At 30.7% G+C, this 12043-nt stretch overlaps 1 protein-coding gene across 1 annotated transcript in view; it reads left to right on the plus strand.

Annotated features, from left to right (window-relative positions):
• The first annotated feature begins 222 nt into the window (after nucleotides 1–222).
• Nucleotides 223–12043, plus strand: part of LOC107445366 (nose resistant to fluoxetine protein 6) — a 61612-nt gene continuing 49791 nt past the window's right edge. Inside the window, exons 1-3 of the mRNA XM_016059746.4 lie at nucleotides 223–352; nucleotides 1599–2020; nucleotides 10466–10680. Of these exons, the coding sequence (XP_015915232.3) occupies nucleotides 1699–2020; nucleotides 10466–10680 (537 nt within the window). The 5' untranslated portion in view covers nucleotides 223–352; nucleotides 1599–1698. The remainder of the gene's footprint in view (nucleotides 353–1598; nucleotides 2021–10465; nucleotides 10681–12043) is intronic.

Here is a 12043-nt window from a genome sequence, read left to right on the forward strand (position 1 = left end):
AATTCGTAAATTAAATGTTTTTAAAAATATATACTAAACATTCTATTCATTATTATCACATGTCTGATAACAGAGAAGTGTAAAAAAATATAAAAATACTATCTTGATATATTTCAGAAAAATATTACATAGATATATGTAAAAAGTCGTGTGAATTATCTTAAATCGTATGATATACGTATTTAATTTAGTATTGTAACAGGTGTACTGACATTTTCTAGAATAGGAATTGTGATAGAAGAATTAGAAAGTTCACGCAGTTTTTATCTTTCCTTTCATCGAAAATAATATAGATTGAATCTTTCGTTTTGGAGATGGCCTAGAAAGTACTTATGCAATAATATCCACGAAGGTAAGAAACATAATTGTTTTCATAATTTCATTTTTTTAGGAGTTATATTTGTACTAAAATATGAACTAAAAAAGTAGCTTGAATTTTTTTTTTTCATTCTTTCAAAAATTTACCAATAATTGATTTTGTAAACTAAAGAAATTTCAATGATGAATTACTGTTTCTCTTAGATTTATACAACTGCAAATAAGCGTAAAATTGAAAAATTATTTTTTGGAAGTGAGCTGTGTTAGGACGATCATACCTTTAACGCAGAAAAAGAAACCGGTTTTTTATGATTTATTTCCTAACCATAAATTAGTAAAATGGTGAATATAATATTTTTCACTTATTTTGAACTAAATTTATACAAAATATTGAAAAAAGTATGGAAAACATGCTCAATGTTTATGATTTATTTCCTAACCATATATGTTCATGAATATGTTCATGACTTACTTCCTAACCATAAATTATTAAAATGTTGAATATAATCATATATTTTTCACTTATTTTGAACTAAATTTGTACAAAATACTGAAAAAAGTATGGAAAATATGTTTAATGCTCATTATTTATTTCCTAACCCTATATGTTCATGATTTATTTTCTAACCATAAATTATTAAAATGTTGAATATAATATTTGTCACTTATTTTGAGCTAAATTTATACAAAATATTGAAAAAAGCATGGAAAATATGTTTAATAAATATTCTGTGTCAAACTGCGTTATAACTGAAAAACACAGCAAGAAATTTATGTATTTTTCAAATTTCATTTAAAAATTGGATTTTTTTCTCATTCAAATAGTTACTGTCGAAAATGGAACAGAGGATAGTTATAGATGAATAAAAAAACTATAAATATTTCAAATTCTCCAATTTTTTTAAAGCTTTTATGTGTAGGTGCTAATTTTTGTGTATTTTACGTAAGTACTGTTACCGTTAAGGCACCATTTACATTAAAGTACCACCCAGTAAAAAAATCACAGAAAAATATTTTCTTTTATAAAATGTATTTGGGCGAAGCAAACTTTAGAATATTTAAAATTTAGAAATATAAGTTTTGATGTGATATCACAATGTTGAGATAAACGACAAAAAAACAAACAAAAAAAGACGTGTTAGGATATTTTTTTTATTTAAAACTTAAGAATAGTGGTCTAAGCAGCAAAGCGAATTTATTTTTAAACCGAAACAAATAGCATTTTTGGAATACCTTGTAATTGTCTTAATACTTTGATAATATATTTTTCCCCCCAACAGGATCTGTGAATCAACAGACTGAGGAACTCCGCAATAAACCTGAATCGCATTGCTATCAACCTTTTTTTTTGTCCCTATCGATATTTACACTTTAGTAAACATGAAGCTGGTCTTCCTATTCGCTTTTTTCCCTTACGTGCTAAGTGCTGATTACAGACGAAATGTTTATCCGTCTTTCGAAGGTAATATCCAGAACAACCATGAGTATCAAACACAAAGTATTCCAGAAAGCGTGGACATTGTTGTGAAAAGCTGGTTGGCAACAGATTTAAGCCTGCGAAAAATCTCCGAAAAGTTAGTACAAACCTTACTACCTTCCGCCTTTAAGTTGCTCACAACATCGAAGCTAACTACGGACTGTTCAAAGGATATTGTCAACTTCCTGAGGGGTATTGCTGAAACCAAGATTTGGGCCTATCAAAGTAAGTACCTTCTTGTTTACCCATCGCTATGAATAACAGATATTGGTTCTAGTTTCAGAATCAGGTCTATTGCAGGCTTTTAAAAAAATTTTGTAATCAACGTATAAATCATATTGATATAATGTAGGTACTTCAAAAATAAAAATTTTATAAAAGTGGCAGAGAACTAAAATATATAGTTTGCAGAATATCGGATGATTTTGAAAATATTTCAAAAGCGTTAATTATTGAGGACAAATAAGTTAATGCCACTTCGCAGCAGTGTACTGAGATAGTTACCCTATACCAACACTATGTTTGTACATTATGTTTCAACACTATTTAAACATTATACCTCAACATGTTTCAACATTATGTTTCAACAATATTTCAACATTGTGTCAACATAATTTTTACATTATGTTTCAAGATTACTTCAACATTATATTTCAACATTAGATTATGTTCAAACATTAGTTCAACATTATGTTTTAACATTACATTATGTCTTAACACTACATTATGTCTTAACATTACATTATGTCTTAACATTACATTATGTCTTAACATTACATTATGTCTTAACATTACATTATGCCTCAACATTATGTTTTAACATTATGTTATGTCCAGCATCATGTAATTCCAACGCTATGTTATCCCAACTTTATATTATGTCCAGCATTATGTTATTCTAACATTATGTTATTCCAACATTTTGTTATTGTTGTTGTAATGAAATTCCGAGATCAGTGGATCGGAGAAAGACATGTTTATTAGAACACAGAGAGTTACACAGTTGGAACATACATTGGGAAAGTAGAAAAGGAAAAGAACATCTGATAAACAAAGTTACTGGTATTTATAGCCTTTTGGGCTCAAGAGTTAACGGCCAATCAGAACAGTCTGATAACTATAACATGCGGAAGTAGAAGAAAACTGCTTCAGAAAAGTGCGATTACTGTTTTTCCTCAACACCCGCCCTTAATCGCACAATACATAAATACAATTAATATATAACATTATAAAGAGGCAAAATTTCTGACAGTCTTACTCTAGGCAAAGATTTTGTTAACATATCAGCAATCTGAAAATTAGTTGGTATATAATTAACTTTAATATCATTCTCAGTAATAGTATTTCGAATGTACTTCAATTTGATATCGATATGTTTCAGCCTGCCATGAGAATTTTCATTGGTTACATATTTAATACAAGACTGATTATCTTCGAAAATGATAATATTATCAACCTTAATAATTTCATTTATAAAGTTTGTTAGTGGTAACAAATCTTGAACACCTTTGCATAAAGCAAGTACTTCTGCCTCTGTTGAAGAAAGAGCTATACAATTTTGTTTATTACAACGCCACAAAATAGGATTATTACAATACATAATTACATAACCAGTTATAGATTTTCTGTCTTTTGGATTTGATCCCCAATCTGCATCAACATACATAGATAAATTAGATTCTTTGGTAATGCTTCTTTTATACTCAATTTTAAAAGCTTGAGTTCCCTTCAAATATCTCAACAATTTCTTTAAAGCACACCAAGCTACATCAGTAGGATTTTCCTGAATTTGACTAAGACAATTAACTGCAAATAAAATATCAGGTCTAGAAACATATGCTAAGTATAATAAAGAACCAATTAATTCTCGATATGGACCTACAAATTTATCTCCTTTCATAAAACTAGCAGATGTAGATTTGGGTTCAATTGGTAGAGAGCAAGGATTGCACTCAGACATGTTAAATTTATCTAGCAATTTTACTATATATGATTCTTGATTTAACAACATTCCATTAGAAGTTAATTCAATATGAATACCTAAGAATTCAGACATTTTTCCTGATTTAGACATTCTAAATTCATTAGATATTAAAGAAATAATAGTGTTTACTTCAGTATCATTCGATCCCGCAATTAAGAGATCGTCAACATACAAAGCTATCAAAATTCTCCCATTACCAGAATTTCTTTCAAATATGCATGGTTCATTAACAAATTGTTTGAAATTTAATTTCAGAATAAAATCAAGAAATCTTTTAAACCATTGGCGAGGTGATTGTTTTAAGCCATACAAACTCTTATTAAGCTTACATATCTTATTACTGTTATCATTATAACCTTTCGGTTGTTCCATAAAAATAGTTTCATTTAACTCACCATTTAAGAAAGCACATTTAACATCTAATGTATAAAAATTCATATTCTCATTTAAAGCAATAACAAGCAATATACGTAATCCAGATAAACTTACAACAGGAGAAAAAGTTTCTTTGTAATCTATGCATTCTTTCTGCATGTAACCCAAGGCAACAAGCCTTGCCTTGTACTTACCGTCCCTTTTTTTTCGTAACACCCACTTACAGTTTATAGTTTTTCTTCCGGGTGGAAGTTCAGTTAATTCCCAAACTTTGTTTACTTTCATGCTTTCCATTTCCTCGTCCATAGCTCCCTGCCACAACTGTTGTTCTTGTGGGGGGAGGGATGCGAGGTCATCATAGTTCAACGTGTCGCAGAGAGTGAACATAGCGAATGTCTCAGGTTTGGGGTATCTCACTGGGGGTCTTTTATCCCGCTTGGATTTTCTAACGGTTTCTTCTTTAGGGGTGTCATCCTCTTCTTCGTCATTCGAGGGGGAAGGGTCATCAACCTCGGAATGATCACTTTCACTTTCCTTCTCGGAAACACTAGAATCTGAGTTGTAGTGCACATATTTTTCGTAGATCACTTTACCTTCATTGAATTTCACGTTTCGCGATACTGTTATACGTTTTGTAACGGGATTCATTAGGCGGTATCCCATAGTGGAATATCCTATGAATAACATTTTACGGGATTTATCATCCAATTTCTTTCTTTGTGATGGTGGTACGAGCATAAATGCATCACAACCAAACACTTTTATGTTGGATAAATCAGGGTGACATCCATATTTTAAATTAAAAGGCACATTGTTGTTAAGTGAATTATTCGGCAATCGATTTGTTACGTAAGCTGCAGCACGAATTGCTTCACCCCAAAACTGCTTTGGAAGATTAGATTCCATCAGCATTGCCCGCCCTTTATCTAATAGAGTTCTATTCGCCCGTTCTGCAACACCATTTAAAGATTGCGTATAAGGAGGAGATGGATCAATTAAAATTCCAGTTTCTGTTGCAAAATTCACTATATCATTAGACAAATATTCCTTGGCATTATCACATCGTAATTTACGTACTGACGGATTAGCCTTTAGGAAACATTTTAATTCTTTATTTACATCACTTTTACTTTTAAGAAGTCGCACCTCCATAAAACGCGAATGATCATCAATAAGAGACATAAAGTATCGCTCACCTGCATGTGTTTTGGGTTCAATGGGACCACAAACATCTGTATGAATCATAACCATAGGTTTATCTTTTCTTTTTCTTGGACCTTTTCCCATCGGGTCAGCACTCTGCTTGGCACGTACACAGATTTCACAAAAGGATGTTGGAACAGGTAATCCCATCTTTTTAAGGACTCTATTTGAAGGATGACAGAGACGACGATGCCAGAGGTCACTTTCACAGGCAGTGGTCTGCAGGGCAATTTCATGCTGTGGCACAAATTCACTAACATATTGTCCACTTTTATCCCGATATCCAAAAGGGATGTATTTTCCTGAGCTTTCAATATACACTTTTTCACTTTTAAATGTAACACTGAAGCCTGCTGCTTCAATATTTCGCACAGAAATAAGTTCGCAATTTAATTCTGGAACGAAAAGGACATTTTTAAGAGTTATTTCAACTCCAGTTGAAATTTTACCTTTAATTTCTCCAATTCCTTCGATATTGAGAGAGGATGATTTCGACGCACATTTCACTGTTCCAGACATTGGTTTAAGAGACGAAAACCATTCCTTATGCGAACACATGTGTGATGTTGTTCCCGAGTCAATGATAAACTTGTCGCAAATGACATCTCCAATGACAAAGGAAAATGCTGCCGATGAGCTGGCTTCATTCTGTTTTAAGTTTTTGCAGTCTCTCTTCATATGACCTGTTTTGCCACAATTAAAACAGGTAATCTTTTTACGACAATATTTGGCAGTGTGTCCTTTACGCTTGCAAAATGAACAGAGCAAGTCACAGCGTTTGTTGGAATTTTCAGATGATTTCAGGGAAAAAGTCACATTTTCCGAAAGAAACTTATCTTTTTTTATTTTACTTTCCCCTTTGAAATCAAGCAATAAAGCTTCCGCGTCTATCAGTCTTTGAGAGACAAATTCCAAAGAAAGACTTTCATTCGGTTGATTCTCTAACGCAACTTTAACGTTTTCATATTCCTGAGGCAGGGACATCAAAAGGTAAACAACTGTGTCTAAATTGCTCACCTCAGCACCGGAGATTCTCAGATCACTCACGAGCTTGTTGACATCATCAATGTGTTGTCTCATGGAAACATCGTGGCTCTTCCGCATCGTAGCCAGGCGCTTCCGGGTGAGTATTTGACAGACTGCACCCTTCGCCTCATAAATTGAGTGGAGCTTTTTCCATACAGCTGCAGCTGACTTCTCACTAGAAAGGGCGGCAAGGACTTGATCATTCAACAAGGAAATCAGCATGGCATATGCTTTCTTTGACTTTACGACCTCAGTTTCTCTGGTTGGGTCGGGTTCTTTTTCTAAAAACATCTCTAATTCTTTAGCAGAAAATATGGCTTCTACACGTCTACACCACATCGGAAAATTTGTACCATCAAAGGGAACAACACCGAACTGCTCTTTGTGCAGTAGGTTTGCCATTGCTCGAAAAAACAAAATAAAAACCCTCGAGCAATAAAAAGTCCTGAATTACTTTTATTCAGCTGCTATTTTTTTTTGGAGATAAACTAAACAGTGTTTTGGAACCACGCTCTGCTGTTGTTGTAATGAAATTCCGAGATCAGTGGATCGGAGAAAGACATGTTTATTAGAACACAGAGAGTTACACAGTTGGAACATACATTGGGAAAGTAGAAAAGGAAAAGAACATCTGATAAACAAAGTTACTGGTATTTATAGCCTCTTGGGCTCAAGAGTTAACGGCCAATCAGAACAGTCTGATAACTATAACATGCGGACGTAGAAGAAAACTGCTTCAGAAAAGTGCGATTACTGTTTTTCCTCAACAGTTATTCCAACGTTACGTCCTTCCAACATTATGTTATTCTAACATTATACGTATTAAGTCCAACATTTTGTTATTCCAAGATTATATTAAGTCCAACATTTTGTTATTCCAAGATTATATCAAATGGATATTTATTTTTGTTCCTTTACCATTTTAGCTTCAAAAACAGTGTACTTTAACTTCAGATCCAATTATATATAATTATAATATATTACAGTCGACCAGACTAACTTGTTTTTGAAAAAAAATCTAATAAAGTAAAGCTAATGCTACTACTTTTTTCTTTTTTTTTTACAAAAATTTAACACTCCTTTTAAAAGTATCTTAGGTACAAATGAGTCAAGAAAGCAATGATTGTTTCATATTTGTAACTGAACATTTCAGTTTATTAAAGCGTGTTGGAACCATGTAGATATAATTTTTTGTTTGCAAAAAATTAAAACCCTCCAAGAAACTGTATTTGTTTAAAAATTATTTAAAAGATTTAATTGAATTTATTTAAAAGATTCAATTTAAATTGTTTAAAAAATATTTAAAAGATTTAACTGAATTTATTTAAAAATTATTTAAATTATTTCATATCTTAAAAAAATCACTTTCGAACGATTATGTTGTGTTAGAAGTTTTAAACCAAAAATAAAAAAAAACATCGTAAATGCACAATTTTTGAAAATTAAAATAAGTTAAATGGTATACGTTTAAAGCGAGTTAATATTTTCTAGTGTTGGCGACCACTTTATGCTTTGAGCTAATTTCATTAATATCCAATTAAATGTATCGGCTAACCTCTTCTAGAACGCGAAAATAGTAATTTTATTTATTAGTATACATACGACAGCAGGTTTGTGAGCTCAATTACGTAAGCACCGCTTATAAGCTTTTGTCAAATCGAAGAACAAACATTGGTATTTTTACTAACGCATGTATCGGATTCACGCAATTCTTATGAGGTCACACGAAATGTTCGTAAATATTATGAGGTCGCCACACCAAAAATTTTAAGAAACTTTGGTCTAGCACTTTACTCTAAAATATCTCAGATTCAAAATTGCAATTGTAATTAAGGATATTTAAATTATTAATATATTATGGTTAACATAAACGTCTTATTTTCCAGAAATCAATTTCAAGAATGAAATAATTGATTCTTTTATCAATAGTAGAGCAACCAATAATTGAGCTTTAGTACTTAGTAGTACTTTCGTTTTCACTTAAATTTGATCACAATATATAATGCATCTCATTTAGAAAATATACGCGGTGATTTAAAAACATCATCGCTGTCTTACTCCTTGCTTAATTTTATAACAAAACAGTTCAGCCAAATTTTTTGTTGAATTTTAGCCTGATAGTCGGTCTTGGAATTGTTGTAACAACAATAATAAAAATTCGTGTCATGAAGCATTAGTTTCAATATTAAAAATATGAGTCATTAATATCAAATACATATGACACATCAATATAAAAAAAAAAATTCGTGTCATGAAGCATTAGTTTCAATATTAAAAATTTGAGTCATTAATATCAAATACACATGACACATCAATATATAAAATTTTCTACATTTTTATCTAAATTATACTATATTTAAATTATGATATTTTAGTGTCATTGTATGAAATATCAAATGTAGGTATGTATAAAATCTTAGTTAAAAATATGACAAATGAACATAAAATATATATGTCAATTTCAAAAATTTGTTTGATATATTAATATTCATAAATATTAAAAAATTTCAGTATTTTTTTTTACAAATTATGCTAAACTTTTAAATCATGATACAAATGCACCATAAATATAACATATCGATTTCAAATATATGAGACATCAATTTAAGTAATTTTCTTTTTTCTTACTCAAGTAATGTTACACGTAAATTATAATATTTCATCACCGTAAGTGCAACATATGGATTTCAAATATATGAGATATCAATTTAAGTAATATTTTTTTTCTTATCCAAATTATGTTATATTTAAATATTCAGTATCATAAATATGATATAAAATTATCCAAAACGTATTATATTAATTATAAAAAATATGATATTTCAGAATAAAAAATGTATTACAATTATATCAATATTATAATATTTTAGTGTAATGATAAATTGATATAGAAAGTATGATAAATTAATATCAAAAATGTTGTTTTACCTCAGTCTCAAATTAGTTGCTACATTTTAATACTTTTTTTATTGATATTGATGATTTTATTCGAACATTTTTCGGAGTTTTTAGGGTGCTATGCTATTATTCAACAACATTTACTTACCAAGCATTCCCTCCTTTCCAAATTAAATCAGTACCAAATTAATTTAAAAAATACAGGGTTCTCACACTTATTGGCCACGCTCTATTTTATAAGGCCCTTTTCACCAGTAATCGCATAAAACTATCTTCTAGATCAGGGATGGGCAAACTGCGGCCAGCGGGTCAACTGTGGCCCGCTGAAGGTTTTATTCGGCCCTGGGATAGAATTTTAACTTGTCAATCCGTGACGAATATTAACAATATACATCCATTTTCTTGTCTACTTTGTTTAAAGCTATTTTTGTTCTTACTTCTTTAACAAAGTATTGATGATCTTTTTACTTTCTCTATTTTTGTTCTACAAAACATAAATTGATGGAAATAGGTAGCTTCAATTGGTAAAATGTTGAAAGCAAACGTTTTTTATAGAATAGCCGTAGATTGGCGCCATCCATCTGAAGCAGTTGTTTCTAAATATGCCGAAGTTAGAGTGTTACAAATCATTACTAAAAGCCAGTTTCCCAAATTTTATATTTTATGCCCAGAAAATCAGTGCTGTGTTTGCTTCATCTTATATATGTGAACAAGTGTTTTTAACCATAAACCTTTGAAAAAATCATTTCAGAAGTAGACTAACAGGCAAACATTTAACCTTGAGTATTAAAATAAGTACATCTCACTTGGAACCTCAATATAAAAAACTTTTAAAAATGAAATCGCAATTTCATTTATCTCATTAAATATTTAAATTAAAACTTGCATATCGTTTTTCTATTTTAGAAGTTTTTACTTGGCCACCAAACTTTTTTTCTTCGTTTTTTCGCCCTCGGTCAAAAAAGTTTGCCCACCCCTGTTCTAGATGATGAATCGTGAATTTATTAACAGCAATATTTTAATAATGTCGATCTACTAAACGGCATTGAAAGTTATTTATGTCTCCCCTTTAAATGTAGCAATTGGTTTGGGAAAAAAAATTTTCGATCTGAATGTAGCAACTGATTTCGGAAGGAGTGGATATTGATTGTCTAACAGTTTCTTACTGCTATATTTTCTGACAGTGGTGGATTCATTCGGGAAAATACCTACTGGAATGGTCATGGGAACCGTGAGCTCATTGGGTGACTATCAGACCTGTTTGAATGCAACTGCCCCTGACTTATTCATTGGAAAATACTGCCTTGTAGACTTCGAAATACCTCTTCCAGAACAGCGTTACTTTCATCTTTGGAAACAGGATGTTATTAAAGCTTTTAATCTCTCACATAATGACTCAGTAAGTCCTTATTATAAATTATTATTGATCTATACAAATATTTTTCTTCGTAAGCCAGCACCTCATAGAAGTGAGAAGACCTCAGCACAAATCAATTCAGTTGTCCAACGTAACGAATATAAACTGTGCAGTGGAAGCAAAATAAGAGAGATGTCACTACGCTCGGACAACTAAGCTACGCAGTGGGGGTTCATGCAAAAGATGTCATTAGGTTTGGACTATTAAGGATCAAAATATCTTGTTTATGGTAATCCGCGATGAGGCCTTGTCTCTTCTAGGAGGTAATGCTTAAACGCACAATTAAATCTTGAAAACCGACAGTTTAAACCATAAAAAACGACTTTGAAATGTAACACTCTGTTGTTTGTATAGAAAGAAGGCAAAATGAAATACGATATAAAAGTAAATAATTCTCGACTAAAATCCTCGGACCAGATTTACTAATAGAAAGTCTTGATGGTTCAAGAGAAGCATTGCAAACATGATTATTAATTAGTGTACACGAAAACTTAATAGTACTTTTTTCAAAAAATATTCCTGTTCATGTTTTTTTTATTAAAATGAAAACCTGCAAAGACTATAGTTATTGAAATGCTTTTTTTCAGAAACTATTAAATTATTGTTGAAATTTTAGCTTTAAACTTTAATCATATAGAATTGCGCTGAAAAACATAATGTAGATTAATACCTTACAATTCTAAATTTTATTATCGTATTTAAAATGAGCATTAAAATAATATTAAAAAAATAAATTTTTTATGAAACTGTTTTAAATCTAAGTATAACTGTGTTCAAAAATAATCCCAAACGTACAATTAGTTGGAGGAATACGGTCATTCCAAAGATCGCATTCATATTATCATTCTTCCTAACAAACTGTTACAAGCATTTTTTCGACATTGCTTTAACCGAATCAGAATGCTTTTTCAGAAAAAAATTAAGTTTTTGTGTCTGATTTAGTAATTGAAATTATTGTATCTTCGACTTAATCAGCATATTTAATTCTATCCCTATCTCTATCTAAGCACCTTACTAACTAGCTTATACTTAAAGTGATAAAACCAACTGAATTAGAAAGGCTCTGGCCTATATTAGGCAGTAATACTTATAAAGAAGAAGAATCTATACGATTGATAGTTTTGAGGGCATTGCTTCGTTTATCAAAAGTTTCATAATTATCTATTTATTTCTCTATGTTAGCATGGAGCTTTTTCATGGTTAAGTTATGGTGTTAGTGCTTATAATTAGGTTATGATATTTTTCATGTGTTATTATTTTGTGTGTGAACATTTATGCTCTAAACATTTTTTTAAAAAAAAGTAATCCTGTTAAAAGAAGCTAATTGTATTATTGCTACTAACGA

The sequence above is a fragment of the Parasteatoda tepidariorum genome, chromosome 3, assembly GCF_982258835.1.
Source record: "Parasteatoda tepidariorum strain Cologne lab strain chromosome 3, Ptep-v5.0, whole genome shotgun sequence".
Lineage (NCBI taxonomy): Eukaryota > Metazoa > Arthropoda > Arachnida > Araneae > Theridiidae > Parasteatoda > Parasteatoda tepidariorum.